At 37.3% G+C, this 25207-nt stretch overlaps 3 protein-coding genes across 7 annotated transcripts in view; all 3 read right to left on the reverse strand.

Annotated features, from left to right (window-relative positions):
• Positions 1–305: 305 nt before the first annotated feature.
• The window catches only part of LOC145686335 (52 kDa repressor of the inhibitor of the protein kinase-like), a 183591-nt gene continuing 158689 nt past the window's right edge, over positions 306–25207 (reverse strand). For 3 of the 5 annotated variants that reach the window (XM_081759559.1, XM_081759556.1, XM_081759555.1), the window contains 4 exons: positions 24742–24888; positions 23561–23727; positions 21840–21975; positions 306–5852 (listed from right to left, as the gene is read on the reverse strand). In XM_081759559.1, coding sequence (XP_081615685.1) covers positions 5220–5852 — 633 coding nt within the window. In that variant the 5' untranslated portion in view covers positions 21840–21975; positions 23561–23727; positions 24742–24888 and the 3' untranslated portion in view covers positions 306–5219. The remainder of the gene's footprint in view (positions 5853–21839; positions 21976–23560; positions 23728–24741; positions 24889–25207) is intronic. The other 2 variants (XM_081759558.1, XM_081759557.1) reach the window with 2 other exon arrangements.
• On the reverse strand, positions 4488–5018 carry LOC145685353 (52 kDa repressor of the inhibitor of the protein kinase-like). Its single transcript, XM_081757738.1, has one exon. The coding sequence runs from the start codon at positions 5016–5018 to the stop codon at positions 4488–4490; it is 531 nt and encodes a 176-aa protein (XP_081613864.1).
• Positions 9283–9807, reverse strand: LOC145685354 (uncharacterized). Its single transcript, XM_081757739.1, has one exon. It carries the CDS (start codon positions 9805–9807, stop codon positions 9283–9285), a length of 525 nt encoding a protein of 174 aa, XP_081613865.1.

The raw sequence follows: 25207 nt of genomic DNA on the forward strand, positions 1-25207 counted from the left end.
TACGCAAGATTTGTGAAGAATATAGTACATATAGTAGCTAAATGAACTTTTGTCAAATAACATGACACAGTAGGTTGGAATAAATCGCTGGAGAGATGACACACATTCCTGGTACGCAGAGACATACACAGAAATGTTTTCGGCCTTTTTTTTTTTTTTTTTTACAAAGTTAGCATAATTTTAGGGGCAATTTGTATAATATTACATTTACTACTTCAGTCGCAGCTTGGATGAATCCCTCTACAAGTATTTGTACCTGTTGATGTGCAACTTTTTTTTTAATTTAGGAAAGAAACCAAGTAGCCTTAACAATAAATTTTTTCGTATATTCGGCATATTTGCTACATCCATTCAGAACGAGAACATCGATGTCTCAGAAAAAAGTAACTTTGTAAAGTGATAATTCCATTTAACATTTATGTACCAAAAACAACTCTGCACTTAAAGTTAAATTATTTTACTACAATACCAAGCTTAATCAAAAACAAAAGTTTTTTTTTATTTAAACAAAATCCTCTTTCTATTAGTATAATTTAATTCTATGACGTGATAACTTGTGATTTCTAAAGCCAAGTTTCTATGAATAGAGAATAACGCAATTCCATTCAATCTGTTTTCACTTGTTGTGCTCCTCAAATACGTTTTAATTAATTTTAGTTTCGAAAAGCTTTGTTCAACTGAAGCTGTAGAAACAGGAAGTACAGCAAGTATTTTTAATAGTATGCTTATATTTGAGAAAATAGTTTCATCGCATTCGTCTAATGCAGCGAGAACACTTCCAAGTTTTTCTTCTGATTTCCACTTTTGTCTCCATAAATCCAACTCTCCCAAAAGTACTTCATCGTAAGAATCAGTCAAGTCGTCTCTATAGAATTCAAATGCTTGTCGAACTTTATCAAATGGCACATCACAGTTGGTTGGTATGAGATACAGAAGAGATGACACAGTATCCTGGTGAGCTAAGAACCTTTCATCTAGAGAAGAAATCGTGTCTCCTAAGCATGGTATAAAAAGTGTCACTCTATAATATGTTTCCGGGTCTTTACAAGGTGGATTGGCTCGATTCTTTTGGAGACCAACTGTTCTTGGAATTGTTATTTCAACATTTATATGAGCGGCAAGTTCCAGAGAATCTTTGAACAGTTTGTGAAACTCAGAATCAGCATTTTGTGCCAAATCATGTATAACTTCTCTTGTCATTTTTACTTTTTCTAATGCACTACATAAATCGATGCCTTTCGTTTGAAGGTATTTTGAAAGATTGTAGGTCAGTGCCAACAATTTTGATGTGACAATCAGAGCTGGAATGAAGGACGGTGTTCCAATGCTATTTAAAACTAATTATGCTTTTTTCGAATGTTCACCAGATAGTTGGTTAACACACTCAAGAGCTGAAACGATTGGTATAAGCATTTCTTTAAAAAGTAATACAGCATCATGCCTATCTAGAGATGCAAGGGCTCGGAAAAAAAACGGCTTTTTTGGAAAAAAACTCGGTTTTTTCTGCTTTGCTTTTTTGCTTCGGAAATTTTGGGCTTTTTTCAAAATACTGCTTTAAATTGATAAAACAGACTTTGTATCGCTTCTCTATAACACAAAAAATCATTTAATTAGTGGTTGATGCTGATAATAATATAAAACATCGAAAATAAACTATGAATTTCGAAAAAATATTTCAAACAATTTTTCTTCAACATATTTACATTATGAATTCCACAGGATTAACCAATGTATATAATAAGAATTTTTTAACCTCCTATATACAAAAGTAAGCAGAGTTGGCAAGAACCGTGGTTGTTTTTGAAAATGCCAAAAACCCGTTTTTTGGGGGATGTTTAAACCAGGCTTTTTTGGTTTAAACCAGGCTTTTTTGACTTAGATTTTTTGCTTTATGTATTTATATTACATATTCACAGAAATAGCCTAAGTTTGTTTCGCCTTGATGTTATTATGCAACAGCGGGGTTATGCCGGAAGAACTCCCATAAGCTTAAAGAAGTGCGGTCAGTAAATTTCTTAAGTTGAGAATCTCCCGCCCTAGCCATTGGGAAAATCCCGTCATTACTTGAAATGTAAGACAATAACGGGAAAATCCTGTTATTGCTTTGCATGTAAAATTTAAAGGTCAACGTACCATAATAAGTACGCTAAAACTGAGGTATTAAATTACAAATTTAGTACCGGTACGTAGATATCATTGAAAGTCCAATCCAAGCTAATGTTGGAAGCTACGTAGGCAATCGATAAATTTTGCCAATTTCTATCAATATATTTAAGCAATATTGGCTTCTTTATAAAACAACACGCATTTAGGCATGTAGAAATATACAATTTGGTTTGTTTCGTATATTTAGGCTTAACATCCTTACGAAATACCGAGGTTATCAAGGAGAAGACTTTCGCTTAAACTGACATCCGAACCGCTACTTGGGTTACGCATGAAAGAAGGATTGTGGTTCGACCGAGAATTGAACATGGGACACCTTGATTAAAAGGTGAAAGGGAAATAAAACTATTGCAGGTAGTTTGCTATCTGGAAACGTTACCATGAAGTTCACACGATTCGCATTTTTCATTCTTTTTATTTTTGTGGTTTAAACCAGTTATTAAAAAAAAAAAAGTTGGTGTAAATCAGCCAACCCTAAAAGTAAACACTTCTTTTTAAAGAATACACAAATAACTAGCAAAATAGTATGTAGTATTTTTACTTCAAAATATTCCATACCCTCTTTTTGAAACAAAATAAAATTAAAATAAAACATAAGAGAAATACTTAGATTTATATGATACACTTAAAGGCTGCACATCTAGAGCTTTTGGTTCTGTATATTCTTGAAATTCTACAGTTAACTTTTATTGAACCACCATCACAGTTTACCCAATCCTCAAGTTTTCTGAATTTTTAACAAGAGGGATTCAACATATCATTACGGAACTCCCCCCCCCCTTCCCCCCCAAAAAAAGACTACGGAATATATTTAAGTTAAGCTAAATACAACAAACATGACTGAGTGATTAGCTTTTGCGCTTCTATCGGGAAGTCCGGGATTCAACCAGCATTCGACCATTCTGACAAAGCTTTTCTTCATTCCATCTGTGAATGTAGAAATAGTGCGTGTACTGTGAGTTGGGCGACTTCCTCTTTTATTGTTTTTAAATCGTTATTATTACTAATTACCAGCAGTGACGGTTTTGCGAGGGTTAGGGGGGCGGTCTTTCGGACTGAAGCCCGTTCCCCAAAGTTACGGAATGTCTGCAACAAACGAAATATCTATTATTTATGCCTTTACTCATAAACTTTAAGCTCCCGTCAAATAAAAATTACGAATGTTTAAAAAAACTAAACATTAGTAAGAAACCCTTCCCAAAATACTTTTCTAAATCCGCCACTGATTCTCAGTATAAAATGATTTTTAAAGTTGTATCCGGAAGATTATTGCTAAACATATAAACGAAACGAAATATTAGTTATGCCTGTACTTCAAGCACTTCCCAAATAAAATTAGGACTTTTTAGGAAACGAAACAATCAGAAAAAAGCCCCCTAAAGTACTTTTCTAAATCCGCTACTGATTATTTGTATAAATTGGTATTCAAGGTTGTCTGGAAAATTATTGCTAAATCACTTCACAGCTACAGTATAACAGAAATGTGGAAGTACGGTTTGACGGATATATTGAAAAACGTACGCTTTGACGGATAAATAGAAAAACGGGCAAGTTTAACTTTTGCGCTAGAAGCTAGAGTACTAAAAGCTCTTAGAAATGAAACACGGATGACAAACTAGAGAAGAAAAAAGATGTCGATAACTCAAAAGTTAAAATAAAGTTAAATAGCCTCTAAAATTACCCTCAAATACTACATTCTTCATGTTAGCTTTAATTCGTAAAACATGTGCTCCATCCATCTTGATGGTGAATTTCAGAGCGAAATATCACATTCAGGTCATGGAATTTTTATCTAACTATAGAATATACTATAAGAAAGCTATTTAGATAGAAAAATCATGAAGTTGAAAAAAGCCAAAATTTCCAAAATTCTCGTTTTTTTCCCAAAAAAGCCGGCTTTTTATGTGAAAAAAACCATCGATTCAAAAAAGCCGGCTTTTTTGCATCTCTATGCCTATCACACCATCTCGTTTCACAAAGTGTTTTCATTCTTGTATTATCAAGTCTGGTTTCAATTCTTTAATTTTTTGTTTTAAAATGGAGGTACGCTTTGCACTGGCTCGAAAAAATGAACACGTCTCTGATATTACGCCCATAGCATTTCGAACAGCTTGAACTTTAAACGTATCAGATATACACAAATTTAAGCAATGACTCACACAATGGGTGTATATTGCTTTTGAAAAGGATTTCTTTTAAATAGCTTGGACACCTCTGAATTCGCCTCTCATGGTAGATGCTCCATCATAGTCTTGACCTCTCATATAGGTTAAATCAAGCCCGTGTTCTATGAGTTTTTCTTGCAATGTTCTCGCTAAACCTTAACCCGTGACATCGTAAACAAGCACAAAAGATAGAAAGTCCTCTTTTATAGCAAAGGGTTTGGATCCAGTAATATATCTGAGGCACAATGAAAATTGATCAACTTGAGAAATGTCTGTTGTTTCGTCAGCTAACACTGTGTAAAAAGGGCTCTGACACACTCCTTCTATAATCTTCTTTTGAATAAGGCTCCCAAAAGACTCAATCAATGCGTTTTGTATTCTTGGACTTGTGTACATTAAGTTTCTTGCAGAGTTCTCGAGTTGTTCTCTGAGTGGTAGGTCACCTCCGTTAACCCGATATCTTAAAAGGCTGCGGAAATTTTCATCGTTATTGACAGGTGTGATGAGGAATATACGTCCAGCATCGGAATGTCCTCGTAGAGGAATGTTTTGCATGCCACATAGTCTCACTATCTCCACTATCCCATTCAACCTCAGTCGATTATCTTCAATAACTTTCTTTCTTTTTACATCTAGTACTTGGTCGATTGGTACTTTCTTCTTTTCTGCGAAGTCTAAAAAAGTCATTTCAGTGAGAACTGCATCTTTAGGGTACTGCAGAGATTGATGATTTCTAAATGATTCTAAATCTTTTTTCAAATTGTAAAAGGGCTTGGATATGAAGAAGCCAATTTTTAGATGAGAACACTTACCAACGTTTCCTTTATCTAAAAAAATACACAACTTTTACAATACAATCCACATTTTATTTTCGAGTAGGCAAGCCACTTATACTCGTCCAACCATTTTCTTTGAAAATGACTTGAAACCCCTAGAATCTTCAGTCGGAAACTGGTAGCTCAAAGGTGGTGTCCAAAGATGCTTCAATTCGTCAAATTTTTCCATATTGTTGAATTCAACGTTAATGAAATTTGATATATCGTTTACTGAAGAATGAATGTGTTCTCTGATTCCGATAGAAATTGAACAAGGCTCGTCATAAATGGGTGTATCACCAACCCTAGTAGCTTCTGATCTTGACGAGAAGCTACATTCATCGTGAGTGAAGTCCATTGTGGAAGTGCCAGAATCATCACACGCAAAGTCCGAACTTGTAGAAGTGACAAGTTCATCACACGCAAAGTCTGATCTTGGAGAAATGACTGGTTCATCACACGCAAAGTCTGATCTTGAAGAAGTGCCAGCTTCATCTCCAGCGAAGACTGATCTTGAAGAAGTGCCAGCTTCATCTCCAGCGAAGTCTGTTGTTGAAGAAGGTAAAGCTTCATCTCCAGCGAAGTCTGATCTTGAAGAAGGGCCAGATTCGTGTACAGCGAAGTCTGATCCTGAAGAAGTGCCAGCTTCGTCTCCAGTATTTTCCTTCTTGCGTGAAGTAAAATAAGCCAGAATTTTTCTCTTCATCTGAAAAATAAAAAAAAAAAGATAAAATATAAGATAGACACGTGAAGAAGTATCTCGAGACACTGATATGAAAAATAAAATTTGATTCTAATAACGTACCTATAACATATTTATCGGTTGGAAAAATCCATGGACGCCGCCATATAAGGGCAAATCAATCTAAATGGGCCATTCTCTATTTCTTACAAAAATAGACTAATTCGTTGACAACTGAAATAGTATTTCACTAAGTATTTTTTCAGGGTTTTAAAACTGCTTCACATCGATCATGTAAAACCATTAACACTTAACATAACTGTTATAATAACTAAATAGGGATATAACTAGGACTACGCACACGAAATAATGTCACCAGTTCGCTTACCTACGCATTAAAAATTTACATAAAAACAAAATTATTTAAATGCACACAGTATACGGCATTTTCAATATCCTTCTTATGCTTCAAAAGCTAAACCTCCACTTAATCGATGGCTAGCGCGCTCATTTTTGGTGCGCGTTGTCCTGAGTTTGATTCCCAATGATGGTACTTTGAGTGCAATAGTTTGGAGTCCGCTTTATACTATAGCTCCCGTTCTTAATAGCCCAGCTGCTGACACGGGACGTAAATCTTTCAACAAACAGTTAGAAGCTAAAACGCTATTCTCCTCGTATGATTTGAAGTTTCTACGTGAACCAGATGGTGATACTATCATATTCAGTGGCGTAGTGTGAATATTTCCACGGGGTGTCAACTTCAAAATTTCAAATAGGAAGTGCTCTCAATTTCAATTTCTTTGGAAATATTGAGAAAGAAACAACTTTTATAGGAAATATTTTTTGCTAAAGTCTACGGTTTGGCATCCACGAGTGTTATTTGTTGTTAAATTGCTTCTATCAAGACCATCCGTTCCAGGCATTTTTCTCGGCTCGTAGTGCACATAAACACATCAAACAAAAATACGGTGAACGATTTCTAGATCGTGCTCAGCAGTCGAGAAAATATTTCGGCGCTTGGCACTTCGTATGCAGAGGATTGGGCATGTTCATGTCATCACAATAAACGTCAACAGATCAAACGCCGTGTTCAGGGTAATCAGTCTTCCGACTTCCTTGCTGCAGTCCATATGGATCCCCAAATATCGACAAGACAATTAGCCATGGGTGCTGCGATGAGCCACATGACTGTTTGAAGGATTCTGCATAATAACTCGTTGCATCCTTACCGTGTTTATCTGCATCAGGAACTCCGAGAATAAGATTTCCATAACTGTCTGGAGTTTTGTCAGTGGATGAACGCCAGGAACCCCTGTTTTCACCAGAACATTCTGTGAAGGGATGAGGGAACCTTCCAGAGTAATGGAGATGTCAACATACACAACGCTCACTACTGGTCCAGCGTGGATCCTCACTGGATACGTGAAATTGACAACCAACATATCTGGATACTTAACGTCTGGTGTGGTGTACTGGGAGGCCTAATAATCGGTCCTTATTTCTTCGAAGGTACTTAGACAGAGGTAGAGTACGTTAATTTTTTGTCACATGTTCTTTGTGAGTTATTGGAAGATGTCCTACTAGCAACTCGAGAAATGATGTGGCTACAACAAGACGGTTGCCCTGCTCATTTTGCAAGAGTTGCCAGACAAACTGTTGAACGTTTATTTCCAAATAGGTGGATCGGAAGAGGAGGTCCGGTTTCTTGGCCAGCTCGTTCTTCCGACCTGACTGCGCTTGATTTTTTTCTTTCGGGGACGTGTCAAGGAGCTGGTTTACCAAGAGCGTCCTACTACTAGAAGAGAGGACACGATGGAGAGGATCCGTAATGTCTGCCGTGCCGTCCAAATGAAGTGTTAAGAGCAGACAACAATGTCCCGGTACGCATTCGCAAGTGCTAGACAATCCTTTGAACATTTGTTGTGAGTTTATTTTGTCCAAGTATGATATTTTGGGAAGAATGTACAGAACTTGCAGTTTATGTTATTTATTGTATTTATTATCTTCACTTTATTTGTATTATTCTTGAACAATTATTTGTGCAATTATTGTTAAAAGCAGCCTGATTGCTTAGGGCGGGCAATGATGAATACTGAGGGGACAATGGCAGTGACCTCAAGGAACACAAAAACTCTTTCTCTCTCTAATATATATATATATATATATATATATATATATATATATATATATATATATATATATATATATATATATATATATATATATATATATATATATATATATATATATATATATATATATATATATATATATATATATATATATATATATATATATATATATATATATATATATATATATATATAGTTTTTGTTCCTTGAAGCGCTTGTCGTTGTCAATGTCTATGTTCATTTATATATTTATTTATTATTTATGGAATCTATACGAAAGTTGAAACACTTTATTATGCTGATAAATATTAGAGTACCAAATCAACGACTATCAAATATCATCATTAACATTTTTTTGTTAAAATGATAGTATATAATTGAATATATATTTTATTACACTAAGTAGTACTAAAAGTAAAAAATAATAATTTATTTTAGGAACATTTATTAACTGTTATCTAAATTAAGGTATTTTGGAACTACAATACTTTTATTACAAGTAGATTATGGAATATTTTTATGTATAAAAATTAAGAAACAACCCTGCCATAAGTAAAATAAATATTTTTTCCAGTCCTTATGTAAGTAATTACATCAAAAGGAGTTTACGTAAGCACTTCACAAATGTAATTACAAGCTGGTCTAGATCTAGTGCACGCTGAATATCTTTTTTTTGTAAGCCAGGAGAACGAGGTCCGATTTTCTTTCATGTCCCATAGATAGACGTTGAGTCGAAGGAGAGCTGTAAGACGTGAGAAGCAGTTTTCGACCGTGGACGTAGAAGACAGAATAATTAGAGCAGCTTCTGTAAGCATCTTTAGGCCCGGGTAAGCCTCGCCATATTTTCCGATTTGTTTTGTGAGCTCTTCCAGAGATGATGTCTTGTTGATCAGTCGATTTGCTAGATCTATTTCCTGCTTCAAATTCTGAAGCACTTTGCAATGCAGGTCTTTGTACTTTACAACATCACACAGAGGTCTCAAATTTTCTTCACTTCTTTTCTCGCTCAGTAAGTAGTGAATGGCTGTCTCTGTCTCACTGAATCTGTTCCGAATTTCTTCAACGGAGATATCGAGAACTTCGCAGAATAGTCTTTTCAGCTCCTTCTCGTCTTCCTTTCCCTTCTCCAAATTTATGCCTCCGAATCAGCTAAGCGACTGGCGAGTGTGCATTTGCGTTTCAATGGTTGCTGAATCGAAGTGTTTAACGCATATGCCTTCATTGCTTCGTGAAGGATATTTCAAATATTCCTTCGTCTTGCCGGCAAGACCTGAGCTGCCTAACCGGCAAAACCGTGGGACGTAAAACTTTAAGATTTCATTTCAAGACCTGAGCTGTTCCGTTACCGATCCTATTAACTTCACAGCGGCATCAATGTCCAAATCTCTTCTTTGTAGCAATGCGTTTGTCGGTTTTAGATATCCAAGAACCCTGAACATGAACTCAGTTAGAAAACACAAAGTCTTAGTGGAGATCTGATGTAGTAAACCGGTAACTTCAACTTTCATTGAGGCGTGTTCTTCTCGTGAAGTTTGAATTGCCATCAGTGTACTTAATATGTGAAACCTGTCGTCATGAATTACAGTCACTGTGTCAAGATGTCCAGTCAAACGTTGTTCCAACAATCGCTTTAAACTCTTTTCTGCGTAATCTGCTGCAAAACGTCCTTTTCTGAAAAAGGAATATAGTTGTTGACAAATATCAAAGAACTCTTTCAGTTCAGGAATCGTGTCAATGGCTCTACAAATAACTAAATGTAATTGGTGACTGAAACAGTGAACTAACAAAATGTTCCTCTTCAAATCCTCAGACAAAAGAGTTTGCACTCCATTTTTCTGTCCACTCATGACAGGTGCTCCATCGTAGCACTGTGCTATTATCGTGTCGGTTTTGAATTCTACTTTTCTTAAACAATCTAAAATGGCGTTCTTAATGCTGGCAGAGTCTTGTTTGTCCAACTTCAGTATAGCTACGCATCTTTCTTGCACTTTAAAATTCACAAGGTACGGTACCTAATTGCGACAGACAAATCTTCGATTCGTTGCTTGTCTTTGGTTTCATCTGCAAGTAATGAACAAAATTTACTTTCGTTTGCTCCATTTACTATTTTCCTCTTAACAGATTCTGTCATAAAATGAATTATCTCATTCTGAATATCCGGACTAGTGTATGTTGCATTGGCAGGGATAGTTTTGACAATTTCTGCTAATTTCGGATCTTTACGAATACTAAATTCAAATAAATTTAAGAACAAACTACTTGATTGTTTTCGGAGTTGTTCACACCCAGAATCCTCCCTAAAGCAGTGTTGGGTAAGTTACTTGTAAAAATGTAACGCGTTACAAGTTACTTTACTTTCTCTTAAAATGTAACGCGTTACTTGTCCCCAAAAAGTAACTGTTACTTTACTTCGAAAATAACGCGTTACTTTTAGGCCCGAAACTAAAAATGTGAAAAAAAAAGACTTAAATTTTCCGTACTACTATTACTACCGCTATTATTATTATTATTATTATTATTATTATTATTATTATTATTATTATTATTATTATTATTATTATTATTATTATTATTATTATTATTATTGCACTTTTGAATCGCTTTATGTAAATGCAAGGACAAATTTTTACTTGATATATGAACATTTTCATATAATGTAACATTGATAAAATGCCATACTGCGTTACTCGTAGGGATGGACACGAGCGAGTTCGAGCGAGTTTTTTTTTTTTTTTTGACACTCGATTCGACTAGAAACGAAACAGACATCTTTGAACTCGGCTCGAAAAATTTCCTCCAAGTCGACTCGAATTGGGGTCAAGTTTCGAGTCGACTCGAGCCAAATCCGGTGTGTAGTTTCGAGTACATTCTTGAAGTATATTACATAGACATTATAATTATTATCAATGACACTACTACTACTACAACTTACATTATTATTATTATTATTATTATTATTATTATTATTATTATTATTATTATTATTATTATTATTATTATTATTATTATTATTTTACAACACTGTATATAAAACGAAAGATAGGAGGTTTGTATTTGAATACTAAAAAACTAGTTGATTGCCAACCTTGGTAGTCGTGAAGTCTAGGAGTTAAAGACATTGTTCACGAGCTTCTGAATTTGGGTTGAGGGTCTAGGTTGAGTATTCAAGCTCGAGCCAAACACTGTTAAAAGTTAGAGAGCACTGGCCAAATATCTTCAAAACTGCTCGGCCCGGGTTTAGAATTGTCAACGACTCGTGCAGCTCGGCTCACAGCTCATTCACTATCGACCCGAACCGAGAAGTAAGCCGAGCCAACAGCTCACTTAACCGACTCGGCTAGAGCCCTCGGCTCAGTTGAGCCGAACCGAGCAAATGGCTCATCCCCACCAAGCCAGCTCGAGCCGATGGCTCATCCAAGTGAGCCGGCTCGAGCCATCTTCTCAGTTGAGCCGAGCCGAGCTGAGCTTGTTATAAAAAAATCTCTTGTGAACTCGCTATCTAGATGAGACGAAATGCAAGCCGTGTCCCTTCTCGTGAGCAACACTAAAAATATTCCATATTACCGTTTAGCTTATCTACATTTCTCATGGCTTTCGTTTTCCAGTGTAATCAGGCCATGATTTCAAGACGACTTAAAACGAACGAGCCATTTATAAACTTGACTGGACTCGAAACTCGACGCGAAAAACTGAATCGGCTCGGAAGTCGACTCGGGGATATTACCCTTGACTTGACTCGAAACTCGACTTGAATTCGAGTCGAATCGAGTCGAGTTTCAGCTTGACTCGTGCTCATCCCTATACGTTAGAAAAAACGGTTGCTTATTATTATTCTGTCAAACTAATTACATAATAATAACAATGTTGTTATGTAAAATTAAAAATAAAGAATATAGAGAAACATTACACTACTCTATAATCAACGGGACTCTAGGATAAGCAAACTGATCTGAAAGAACTCCAATATTACATACCATCAGCAAACTACTTTCTAGTAATAAAGCAGGCCTGCTCATCAGAACACAGTTTATTCATATTAACACCTTACTGTAAATCGTTAATTATGGCACCCTAGTTGTTGATAAATGTTTTTCGCCGGGGCACTTCAGATACTTTACTTTTAAATTCTGTCCACCATCATCCTCAGCTCTTAAGAGAAAAGTATTATTTCAAATGTTCGAACGGTAAAATATTTTCGTTTTCCATCTTTATAAAAACCACACCAATCAAAGTAAAATATACTACCGGTATCATTGCACCCCTAGTTCACTCGCTGAATGTATTGATTTGGAGCTGTCAAAATCTACGACAAAATCTTCCAGGTGCTTGCAATCAGTACACGTGATTTCCCTAAGGCTGTCCTCATCTTCAAAAAAACAGCAAGTGGCACTATGAACTTACCTGTTTCTCTCTGTGTCTATGACTGTCGGTCACTGACATACGTAGTTCATGCTCGATTGTTTCATTCTGAGAAATTCACTTACATTAAAGAAACATTTGTTTCCGAAGAAAATATATACATATATTGTAGTTACTCATCCGACATGTAACGCGAAAAAAGTAACGCAAACTAGGTACGTTACTTAAAAATTTGTAACGCGTTACCGTTACAGTTACTTTGGGAAAAATGTAACGCGTTACTAGGAAACGTTACTTAAAAAGTAACGCGTTACAAGTAACGCGTTACTTGCGGTAAGTTACTTCCCAACACTGCCCTAAAGGACAACTGTTTCACAGCTAAGAACTGAATAACTTTCAACACACTTTTCACATAGTACTTATTATTCATAATTACATCACTACACACCTTCTTCACGACCGTTTCACCCGAGTCCTCACGTTTGCGTTGCTCCAAGTAGCAAGCCACAGCGTGCCTATGAGTTTCGGAATCTGCGTGAGGAGAATATCCCTTATTTTTCTCGGTTTCATACTTCCAGTCTCTGAAACCATTCTGTACAAATGAGGGATCACTGTTTTTTGACGGATATTTCCGGCATGGGAAGCAAAAGGCATTATTTAACATAACAGAATACCCGGGCCAATCCCACGTTTTGTACCATATTGGACGAAATCGTCGAATTGGGCCAGAAATGCTAGAACCTGGAAAATTTGCAAGATGCAGCTCAGCGGGTTTTACATCGCCAAGGTCTGATACATTGTGGAAATCAACATCAACATGGCGGAAATCAGATGTGTGACGTTTAATTTTTTCTTGACCTTCTACACATGTTGATACAGATAACTCTGCTTCTGTATTAGTTTCATTTTCGATAAATTTTGCACCAAAAATGACTTGATGAATGCCTGCTTCATATTTATGGCGTTATAATGGTCAGTAGAGTAATTGGAAACGTCTGGCGAGATACAGTTGTCTATAGTTCATTTTCTACTGTTTTTGTTTCCTTCTGGAAATTCGCTAAGCACTGTGCTACTTATTATTGCGCGCAATTATAATGGTGTGTGAAAAAATCTTTTTAAAATAGTAGGTTCGGTGTTCTGCTGCCGTCTTGAGTTTTTTCTCTGAGTGCATATAAGGAGTTAACGTTCTCTTCATTCCGTATACGAGGGTCACTACGAAAGTTTTGAGATGTGAAATAACTTACATACTTAAAATCAATTTAACACTTACATTTTCTCAAAATATTCACCATGACACTGTAAACACTTTTGCATCCTCGAGAACCACTTTTGGAAGCAGTGTTGCCAGTCTTTTTCTTCAAGTGTTGAAAGTTCATTCTCGTAAGCCACTACAGCTTCTTCAGGGCTGCAAAATCTCTTCCCATGCATGCGAGCTTTGATCCTAGGGAACAGAAAAAAATCACACGGGGCCCGGTCAGGGCTATACGGTGGATGAGTTGTAAGTTTGACTTCCGTAGATTCTAAAAACTGAATTGTGATGTTGGCTGTGTGGGCGGACGCGTTGTCATGATGAAGCAAGATCCCACGCAATCCAGTTCTTGGACGCCGTTCCCGAAGCTTGTGGAACACTTTTGTTAGGCAAACAGTGGTGTACCACTGAGCAGTAACAGTCCTTTGTTCTTCAAGTGGAACAGTTGCAACATGGCCAGATTTGGAGAAGAAAGTTGCGACCATCTTCTTCCCCATACTTCGCGGTCGCTTCACTTTCGTGGGTGGATTTTCGTCTCGAAAGATCCAAACTTTAGACTGCCGTTTATTTTCAGAGTCAAATTGATAGATCCAAGTCTCATCACCAGTAATAATGTCAGAGATGCGTCGAGAATTGCCTCCATCAAGTCTTGGAAGCATTTCTTCACACATTTCACACGCATGCGCTTCTGCTGTTGAATCAAAGTGTAAGGCACCCAACGAGATGAAACCTTCCTGGGCCGAAGATGATTATGAAGAATTTTTGTTACTGCTGGCGATCCAATGTTCACTGTGGATTCAATGTCCTTGAAAGTTGTTCGAAGATTTTCTCGAATCATTTGTTCCACAGCGGCAATGTTTTCATCTAGCACAGCTGTTGCAGGACGTCCAGCTCTCTCTTCATCTTTAAGCGATGTCCGGCCCCTTCTGACGTCACCAAACTACCGAAAAATTGTAGCACGGGAAGGAGAAAGGTCCCCAAATGCCCCCTGCAAACGGTCAAGGCTTTGTGTCTCGTTCAAACCACTTTTGAAATCGTAAAGGATCATTGCCCGAAAATGTTCCCTTTCGAGCTCCATTCTAGACAGCCGAATACTGCTCACATCAACAAACAAGTGAAGGCGATACGGCCACGCCGATAAGCGAGGAGGGTTGAAACTTGCTTCGCTTCTTCGCTCTGGATACCACTACCGAACGCAATTGTTGGAATTCAAATACTGTGCCACAACAATGCGTATCTCAAACTTTCGTAGTGACCCTCATATTTGTAAACAAATCGTGAAACAAATGGTTCGGGGTCACTCAGAAAACACAAAGTGAGCCGATGCAAACTGCTATTTAGAAACATTTTACAGTCATGATTTATTTTCGTGGGTGCTCCCCGCAAAGACTCAAATCATGTGAAAAACAGCATTGTTGCCGCTTTTACAATAAACAAAAGTTCCGAATTCCCCACTGATTTTTTTTCTAGAGGCGCATGTACGTTTTCTCCAGACATCGCAGTTTCGGTACCAGTTTCATATATGAGACATGCGTTTTCCTTGCACTGTAAGGAACATGGACATGTTGCATGCTTTACACGTTATTTACAGGCACACGCGGGACATGTACTGTCAAGTCGGCAAAACAAATATGTTTTACCTGCAATGTTACACATGCACAAGTCAGGCACTCACATTCATGTAACATAGCTTGTTTTCGGGTCAATTTTCATATGGGTGTTCTTTGGAGGGGCATCTTGTCCAACGCCTTGAATGCTTGTCGTGGTTGTGATTCTTCAAGCTCTTGGAATGAGAAAAAGTAATACATGGGAGATTATTGAGTATAACTGGCAATAAGAATAACTGTTGTTTTTCGTAGAAATATACACCACGTTCAATTTCATTTGTTAGTAGTAGTAAATGCGCGCTAAGTTCAATTTTATTTATTTTCAGCGTCAAACTGATAGATCCAAGTCTCATCACCAGTAACAATGTCAGAGATGCGTCGAGAATTCCCTCCATCAAATCTTGGAAGCATTTCTTCACACATTTCACACGCATGCGCTTCTGCTGTTGAATCAAAGTGTAAGGCACCCAACGAGATGAAACCTTCCTGGGCCGAAGATGATTATGAAGAATTTTTGTTACTGCTGGCGATCCAATGTTCACTGTGGATTCAATGTCCTTGAAAGTTGTTCGAAGATTTTCTCGAATCATTTGTCCCACAGCGGCAATGTTTTCATCTAGCACAGCTGTTGCAGGACGTCCAGCTCTCTCTTCATCTTTAAGCGATGTCCGGCCCCTTCTGACGTTACCAAACTACCGAAAAATTGTAGCACGGGAAGGAGAAAGGTCCCCAAATGCCCCCTGCAAACGGTCAAGGCTTTGTGTCTCGTTCAAACCACTTTTGAAATCGTAAAGGATCATTGCCCGAAAATGTTCCCTTTCGAGCTCCATTCTAGACAGCCGAATACTGCTCACATCAACAAACAAGTGAAGGCGATACGGCCACGCCGATAAGCGAGGAGGGTTGAAACTTGCTTCGCTTCTTCGCTCTGGATACCACTACCGAACGCAATTGTTGGAATTCAAATACTGTGCCACAACAATGCGTATCTCAAAACTTTCGTAGTGACCCTCATATTTGTAAACAAATCGTGAAACAAATGGTTCGGGGCCACTCAGAAAACACAAAGTGAGCCGATGCAAACTGCTATTTAGAAACATTTTACAGTCATGATTTATTTTCGTGGGTGCTCCCCGCAAAGACTCAAATCATGTGAAAAACAGCATTGTTGCCGCTTTTACAATAACCAAAAGTTCCGAATTCCACCACTGATTTTTTTCTAGAGGCGCATGTACGTTTTCTCCAGACATCGCAGTTTCGGTACCAGTTTCATATATGAGACATGCGTTTTCCTTGCACTGTAAGGAACATGGACATGTAGCATGTTTTACACGTTAATTACATGCACACGCGGGACATGTACTGTCAAGTCGGCAAAACAAATATTTTTTACCTGCAATGTTACCCATGCACAAGTCAGGAACTCACATTCATGTAACATAGCCTGTTTTCGGGTCAATTTTCATATGGGTGTTCTTTGGAGGGGCATCTTGTCCAACGCCTTGAATGCTTGTCGTGGTTGTGATTCTTCAAGCTCTTGGAATGAGAAAAAGTAATACATGGGAGATTATTGAGTATAACTGGCAATAAGAATAACTGTTGTTTTTCGTAGAAATATACACCACGTTCAATTTCATTTGTTAATAGTAGTAAATGCGCGCTAAGTTCAATTTTATTTATTTTCAGCGTCAAATTGATAGATCCAAGTCTCATCACCAGTAACAATGTCAGAGATGCGTCGAGAATCGCATCCATCAAATCTTGGAAGCATTTCTTCACACATTTCACACGCATGCGCTTCTGCTGTTGAATCAAAGTGTAAGGCACCCAACGAGATGAAACCTTCCTGGGCCGAAGATGATTATGAAGAATTTTTGTTACTGCTGGCGATCCAATGTTCACTGTGGATTCAATGTCCTTGAAAGTTGTTCGAAGATTTTCTCGAATCATTTGTTCCTCAGCGGCAATGTTTTCATCTAGCACAGCTGTTGCAGGACGTCCAGCTGTCTCTTCATCTTTAAGCGATGTTCGGCTCCTTCTGACGTTACCAAACTACCAAAAAATTGTAGCACGGGAAGGAGAAAGGTCCCCAAATGCCCCCTGCAAACGGTCAAGGCTTTGTGTCTCGTTCAAACCACTTTTGAAATCGTAAAGGATCATTGCCCGAAAATGTTCCCTTTCGAGCTCCATTCTAGACAGCCGAATACTGCTCACATCAACAAACAAGTGAAGGCGATACGGCCACGCCGATAAGCGAGGAGGGTTGAAACTTGCTTCGCTTCTTCGCTCTGGATACCACTACCGAACGCAATTGTTGGAATTCAAATACTGTGCCACAACAATGCGTATCTCAAAACTTTCGTAGTGACCCTCATATTTGTAAACAAATCGTGAAACAAATGGTTCGGGGCCACTCAGAAAACACAAAGTGAGCCGATGCAAACTGCTATTTAGAAACATTTTACAGTCATGATTTATTTTCGTGGGTGCTCCCCGCAAAGACTCAAATCATGTGAAAAACAGCATTGTTGCCGCTTTTACAATAACCAAAAGTTCCGAATTCCACCACTGATTTTTTTCTAGAGGCGCATGTACGTTTTCTCCAGACATCGCAGTTTCGGTACCAGTTTCATATATGAGACATGCGTTTTCCTTGCACTGTAAGGAACATGGACATGTTGCATGTTTTACACGTTAATTACATGCACACGCGGGACATGTACTGTCAAGTCGGCAAAACAAATATTTTTTACCTGCAATGTTACACATGCACAAGTCAGGCACTCACATTCATGTAACATAGCCTGTTTTCGGGTCGATTTTCATATGGGTGTTCTTTGGAGGGGCATCTTGTCCAACGCCTTGAATGCTTGTTGTGGTTGTGATTCTTCAAGCTCTTGCAATGAGAAAAAGTAATACATGGGAGATTATTGAGTATAACTGGCAATAAGAATAACTGTTGTTTTTCGTAGAAATATACACCACGTTCAATTTTATTTGTTAGTAGTAGTAAATGCGCGCTAAGTTCAATTTTATTTAGTAAATAAAATCACAAGATTTTCCTATTTGGGATTTGCTGAAACAATTTGAAACTTCTGGACAACGTCCTTTTTAGAGCGGGCAATGCCCGCTCTAGCCCCTCCCTGGCTACGGGCCTGGTGAAAACTGATTTTTATTGAAACGTTTTCATAAGTTAGGTAACCCGTTAAGAAGCCGAGAGAGTGGAAATAATTTCATAACTTTTAAATTTAAATTTTTGTTTTATGTTTTATTGCTGATACTTTAGATCAAATTTGTTTCATACGTAGTTTAACTTAAAACCCATGAGTGTTTTTCTTTGCTTTTCTATTTTGAATTTGTTCCGACCCCCACAATTTAAACTACACTGTCCTGCAATATGGTTTTGATTTGTTGATACGTACAACAGATATGTCGTAACGTTTGACACTGAATTATATAAAGAGTTTTCAACAACAATGCTATTTGATAGAACATGTGTTATCTGGTGTTCTCTTTAAGTAACTGCCAATTACGAGGAGCATACAGAAAGTCGTGAGCAACATCATTGTTTACCCTTATATAACTAATGGGAATTAACTTTTTCCCACATTGCAACGAAAGTGATTCTGCGACACTATCGGCTAGAGTTGTAACTAACTGTATCGTCTGCTATTGGCAGTAGCTAAAGGGAGTTCTGGAAGATCTTAGGTTTACAAAACCAGAGCACCACACAATATGACGTCATTAAATGTGATAGTAAGTTGAGCAGTGTTTGCAACTGATTTGGTGCCAACTTTTATACTATCGTAACAGACCGGTAAAGAAAATATGTTTAAAAATGATAATCTGTTAATGAAGTAATATGCTTAAAGAAATATTTGTATATTTGTATGAAAATATAGCATCTCCACACGCGAAATTCGATGTGCTCCGCGAAAGATTTGTTGCCACAAAAAATTTGGAGATCCACAATATATAAATGACATAAAAATTAATGATAGGTCTACATCATATTAGTATGTGACAGGCCCGTATCCATGGGGTCTAGGTGGCGGGCCCCCACTAAATTTTTACTGGTCCCCTAAAATTTTCACAGTACGCTTGCAAATGAATTATAACAGGGTGAAAAATTTCAAAGTCAGACGCACTCGCCAATCCAAAAATAATGGTCGATAGTATATCTCATGTACAAATTGAGATGCCCCCCACCAAACGGTCTTTGGTTTGACAAAGAAAGACTTCACGTTCCGTGTTTTCTCTCACTCAGTGACAATTATTTTCTTACGAAACAGAAAATGCGCTGCCCTGTGAGTTCAGGCAGAAACCATTCCTACTGAACACTGGTCGCCAGCTCTAAATTTCTAGTCGCCAATGTCGACTTGGGGACCGGAAAATTTGTGCGCTGAGCTATAATATGGTGATTAACTATAATACGTTTGGATCGGGACCCCCTCCCAAACTTCTACCGGGCTTCCCTTAGATTTTTGGACTGGCTAACAGCCTAGTATGTGATAAGTGACAGGGCCGTAACTTGAGGAGGGAGGGGGCAAATGCTTCCCCAAGGAAGCTCCCCGCCGTTCGAGGGAACCCCTTTCAAGACAAAATGTTCTTGCTCTGTATACGATACGAACATGAAATTATAAATGAAGCATCGAATATGTCCACTATATTACATAAACAAAACAACACATAAAAGGTAAATAAAACAAAAATGAGTCGTGGGCCCATTTCAATAAAAAGTTTACTATTAGGGGCCCTAGAAATAATGTTTATTCGTTTGTCAATATTGTCCCCTTAATTCATTTCTCATGTATGGAAAGGTGTAACTAACGACCTGGGCCCATAAAGAGTAAGAGAAAGATGGAAAGAGGGAGCCCAAAAAGTAGAGAAACAACTTTCTTCTAGGAGCACCAAATACGTGTATTAATGCTTACTCCCCTCCCAAGAAAAATAAATCTAAGTTACGGCGCTGGATAAATGGATGCAGGTGTAGAATACATAAACATAAAAACAGTAATTTATGATTAAAATGAATGACACCGTGAGAAAGAGGACTGTACCACTAATTTTTAAAAATTATATAACGTTTACTGTATGTAGAAAAGGATGATGCTGTCCCATTTTATGAGTTTGAATTTGCAAAATTTACGAAAGAAATATGTAATATATTTCTCGTGTTCTGTAGGATTACGGGCGACCAAAACTTAGTAAAAACACAATGTTTATAGGTGGAATGAGTTCATGTTGTGGAAAGATAATTGATACTGATATGTGTGTAATTTGTGAACTGAGTGGACTGGAAATGCCGTGTGCGGAATGGAAAATTTTGCAATTGCTATTTGCTATTAATTAGAATGGACGAATACAACGTGCATTGCGACGTTCTAACCCGACTTCGCTTGCTAGCGCTCGCTCGTCAATATTTATTTATTTATTTATTGATACAAGTCATGGCCATTATCGGCATCTATGGCCTTAAGCACGTCACGTTGGAGGAATGACATCCTCGGCGAGCACACAATAACGGTACGGAGGAGGGATATAATGAACGGATAAAGAAAGAAGCGGCCTGAGACCTGTAAATTAGATACCATCCCGGCATTTACCTGGTGTGAATGAGGAAATTACAGGAAAAACCTCATTTAGGATAGCTAGTCTGAAAAAGCTGTTACACCTTTTCGACCGACTGACCCTGCCGGAAATCGAGCCCAGGACCAAAGGCGAGAGCATTAGCGACTACTCATGCTCAGCAACACTGTCTGAAACTCTTTAGTTAGTGGTGTGTTTGGCTTTAGGTAAATTAACCTCAAAAACATTTAAGAAAACAGCAATGATTTTCAACAAAAAATGCTTTCTCCCTGTAATCCGACATATGGCTAGTTTTCAAAGCACATACTGAGAAAAAGAAATTGTAGGTAGCGTACTTAAAACTGTAGGTTACATGCGTAATTCCAGTAGTTTCTGGACTTAACGTACAGGAAACGTATAACTGAAAACGCATGTTTTATAATACTTTCCGTATAAGTGTTCCGTCTATACGTACTTTCCGTATGAAACAATATAGGCGGTCAGGATCTCACATACAAATCGACGCAGAATGTCCATAGTAGAATAGAATATAGCTGCAGAATGTAATATATAGGTGCTATACGGAAAACTGTTAGATGTCAGACATCCTGCAATGGCATGATGTAACATCTAACGGCAGTGCGTATGTAGCATATGCTCCATACTGATTTCTGTAGTAAGCAAGAGGATTTCGTATATTTGTACAATGTACCGCAATAATAACGAAAAGTACAACGCTGCCACTGTTGGACAACACTGAATGAAAGAAAGTGTGGTTTGAAATTATTTGGACCAAAGGGAACGGAAAGACACAATGAAAAATATAGTGCAAGACCCAATTTCGCGTCCTTCGTATCTGCTCTCCCCCCCCCCCCAACACCTTGGTTGCTACGCCACTGGCGTGGATATTGCATTTGCATGTTTATCCTCCACTGTGTCTCCTTTCAATTCTTCTCGGTGTAGATAAATTCAAACCACACATTCTTTCATTCGTGTAGCCCGACATGATGTATGGTAACGCATTTTCTTTATTGAGCGGTACACTAGTACAAAAACAAGTGTTGCTGGAATTTAAAATAGTCCTTACATATCTTACCTTGTTTCTATACCTGCAATAGTAACCGAGTAGGCCTATGGGCTCCGGACTTTTGCGTCACTCTGCATATATGACGGCTTCTTGCTGGGAACAAATAGTGGGTTGAAAACATGGCAGCCAGGCTGTGACATAGCAGCTGGAAGATAACATAAGATTCTTCTGTACAATTTTACCTGCTTAGACATCTTTGCCTCACTCTGTCTTCATGACGAGGAACCATAGCGGTCCACACTCAGACAAATAAATAAATAAATAAATAAAAACAAAATAAAATAATAATAATAATAATAATAATAATAATAAACAGTGTAAATTGTAACTACATAATGTTAGCTTGCTCTCATAATTTTAAGCATTTTTTAAAATTCAAGATCTTATTTACACACAGAATGTTTCTGGGTGTTTCACTGGTACTACTGGTGTGTGGCCACGCCGTGCATATATGTTGGGGGGTCTTATGTGACTTACAAGATTCAAACTGCATATCAGTGTGTTCACAATCGTCGCCTGCCAGTTTTGAAAGCGGCTGTATTGGATTTTTTTTTTAATACGAAAAGGATTGAAGTTTAGACATCCATTTCAAGAAACAATTGTTGGCAATCCTTTTCCTATCTTAAAAATAATAAATCCAATATATCCGCTTTGAAAACTGGCACGCGATCAGGGCCGGATTTAGCATTTTGGCGCCCCTAGACCCAATATTTTTTTCCGCCCCTAGTATGGTTAAAGTTACTGTCCGAAAAACCTTTATTAAAAAATTATATCAGGCCTATATGTTAATTGCTTAAACACCACTCCACGATGCAATTTTATCATTGCAAGTTTTTTTTTTTTTTTTTTTTGAGGAATTTACTTGGTTCTGGGCTTAACAAAATACCGTTAATGCATTAACAAAAGATCGGTGAACTTTACCAACAATTATTTGTTCCAATGAACTTCAAAATCAGAGTGCTTTATTAGCCTGATTTTTTAAAATCAATTCAAAAAATATGTAAGTTATGGCTATTTATTTTTATTTCTAGATATTTTTTCTCTCGGCCGTGCGCCCCCCTGGGAGCTTGCGCCCATAGGCCCGGGCCTACCGGGCCTATTGGGAAATCCGGCCCTGCACGCGATGATTGTGAAGGCTCTAATTTGCAGTCTGAACCTCGCAACATCACATAAGACACCCCAACATACATAGACGGCGTGGCCACATACCAGTAGTAGCAATGGAACACCCAGAAGCATTCTGTGTGTAAATAAGATTGAGTTAATAATAATAATAATAAAAAAGCAGCTTATTATGAGAGCAAGCTAACATTATGTAGTTATAATTTACACGGTCCACTATAATAAATATACACATATATCAGTTTATATCGGTTAGTAGTTAAATAAAAATATAAATGTACACTATTCTGGCTTTATTTATTTAAATTTTCTTCAGCAGCATCTTCATGCTGCTCGTATTATTTGTTTCTATACATTAAGAACAATCTTCTCAAATATCAGAAATTCACATTTTAACTTGTAAACACTTGTTCTAGAAAATTATGTCACTGACACTAATTAAATAAAAATCAACAACAATATTTACTGAAAATATGTTCTACAAATCTACGGCGCATGGGCAAAAGATCTTTTCACGAAATGTCACTTTTTGCTACTTTCAAGAAACATCACATTGCTGAATAACCAGAAATATATATTTGCTTCTTTATAACGTCAGTTTTCATTACCTCAACTAACTATAATTTCGATGCTGCGAATTGTCAGTTCAAGTTCTGTGGAACTGCAGCTGAATTCTTAATTGATCTTGTTCGTCCCTGTATGACATGCTGAAGCCATATCCCAATAATCTACGCGATCTCATCGTTAGTTACGTTTCTCTTGTGTTACACAGTTTCTGAAAATAAAAATAATCGGCAGTGTTTAATAACATAATAACAGCAGGGAATGATTAAATGTCAATTATTACATCTTAAACTTACAAAAATATTTAAAATGTTTGTGTAGGACCTAGAGCAGCTTGTGAAGAGAATATTGTGTTACAAAAGTAAAATCCTGAAGAAAATGTAAACGGCAAGGAAGACAACAGCTACAGATGAAAGTGACATACCTCAGACTGTAGCTTACTTACGGACGTTGTAACATGTTGAAGCGGTCACACATTTATTTTTAAAAAGTATAGCATCTTATAAATATTAAACCTAATATTTAAAAAAGTAATTTGAAAACATGTGGCAGCATTTGAGTTGATGAAGAACTAGCGTCTCATTCCGAAGGCTCTGATGTCATATCTGGACCCGATCATTCTTTTTCCCTCAGTCGCACCAGGTGAATGCCGAGGTGGTTACTAAGGCCTTGATGACCGCTACTTTGCTCGATTTCTTTCCCCACGGAGGAGGCCATACATATTACTTTGCCTTATACAAATGAATAATTTTGTTAACGTTGCATTGCAAAGAATACAAAAAATCGCGAATGTAGGAATGAATCATGAAATGCTGAAGAAAACTATCAACATGGCAGAACAATTCAGTAAAAGGATGAAATATACTTTATACATATTCAGCTCTCTCTTCCACGGACACTTAAATGTAACGTGTCACTTGAAGATGGGAAAATTGCACATTTTGCTAAAATAAGGATTTTCAAAGTGTTTTAAATGTTATAACAGCGCTTGTAGTACATGCTTTTGGGAAATAAAGTTTACAGGAAGATGATTCTGAGAAGTATTCATGGCACAATAGTTTGTATTTAAAGCGAAAGAAAATAAAAAGGGCACCAGAAGTTTTTCCTTTTTTTCTTTTTTTTTTACAAGAATTTAAACATAGTGTATCCCTCTTCAAATGACAACTTCTATAATTTTTTTCCACTCTGAAAATGAAATTAAAGAACAGTAGGGAGAGTTTCTTACCTATTATTGTGTTAGTGATTAATGAGTGAAAGCTGTTTCCTTTTGCACCGTGCCAACTAAACTGCACAGCTATTACACTTGTCTTTTTCATGATGTTTCATGTGATGGCTTCTGAGCTGTGACCTCCAAGTTTTTCATTTCTTAGACCTGTAACGAAATATACACTAAGCACTCAAGTAATAGTAATGGAAATTTAGAGCATACAACTGATGCTCTTAAACAAATTACATTGATTTTAGACGACAGTGTCACCGAGTCAGTTGCAATTGGCGCATCCTCAAAAATTAATATTTGCACTAACGTTTCGTTTTTCTAATAAAAGAAAGTTACATATTAATTTTCAAGCAGTTGTACAGGGTTGGCAAAAACCATGGTTTTTATTGAAAAAAACCAACAAAAAAACATGTTTTTTATTTAAATAATTTACTCTATGTATTTATATTAGATATGGACAGAAATTAGTTTG

This window comes from Thermobia domestica, chromosome 5, assembly GCF_964235325.1.
Source record: "Thermobia domestica chromosome 5, izTheDome1.hap1.1, whole genome shotgun sequence".
Lineage (NCBI taxonomy): Eukaryota > Metazoa > Arthropoda > Insecta > Zygentoma > Lepismatidae > Thermobia > Thermobia domestica.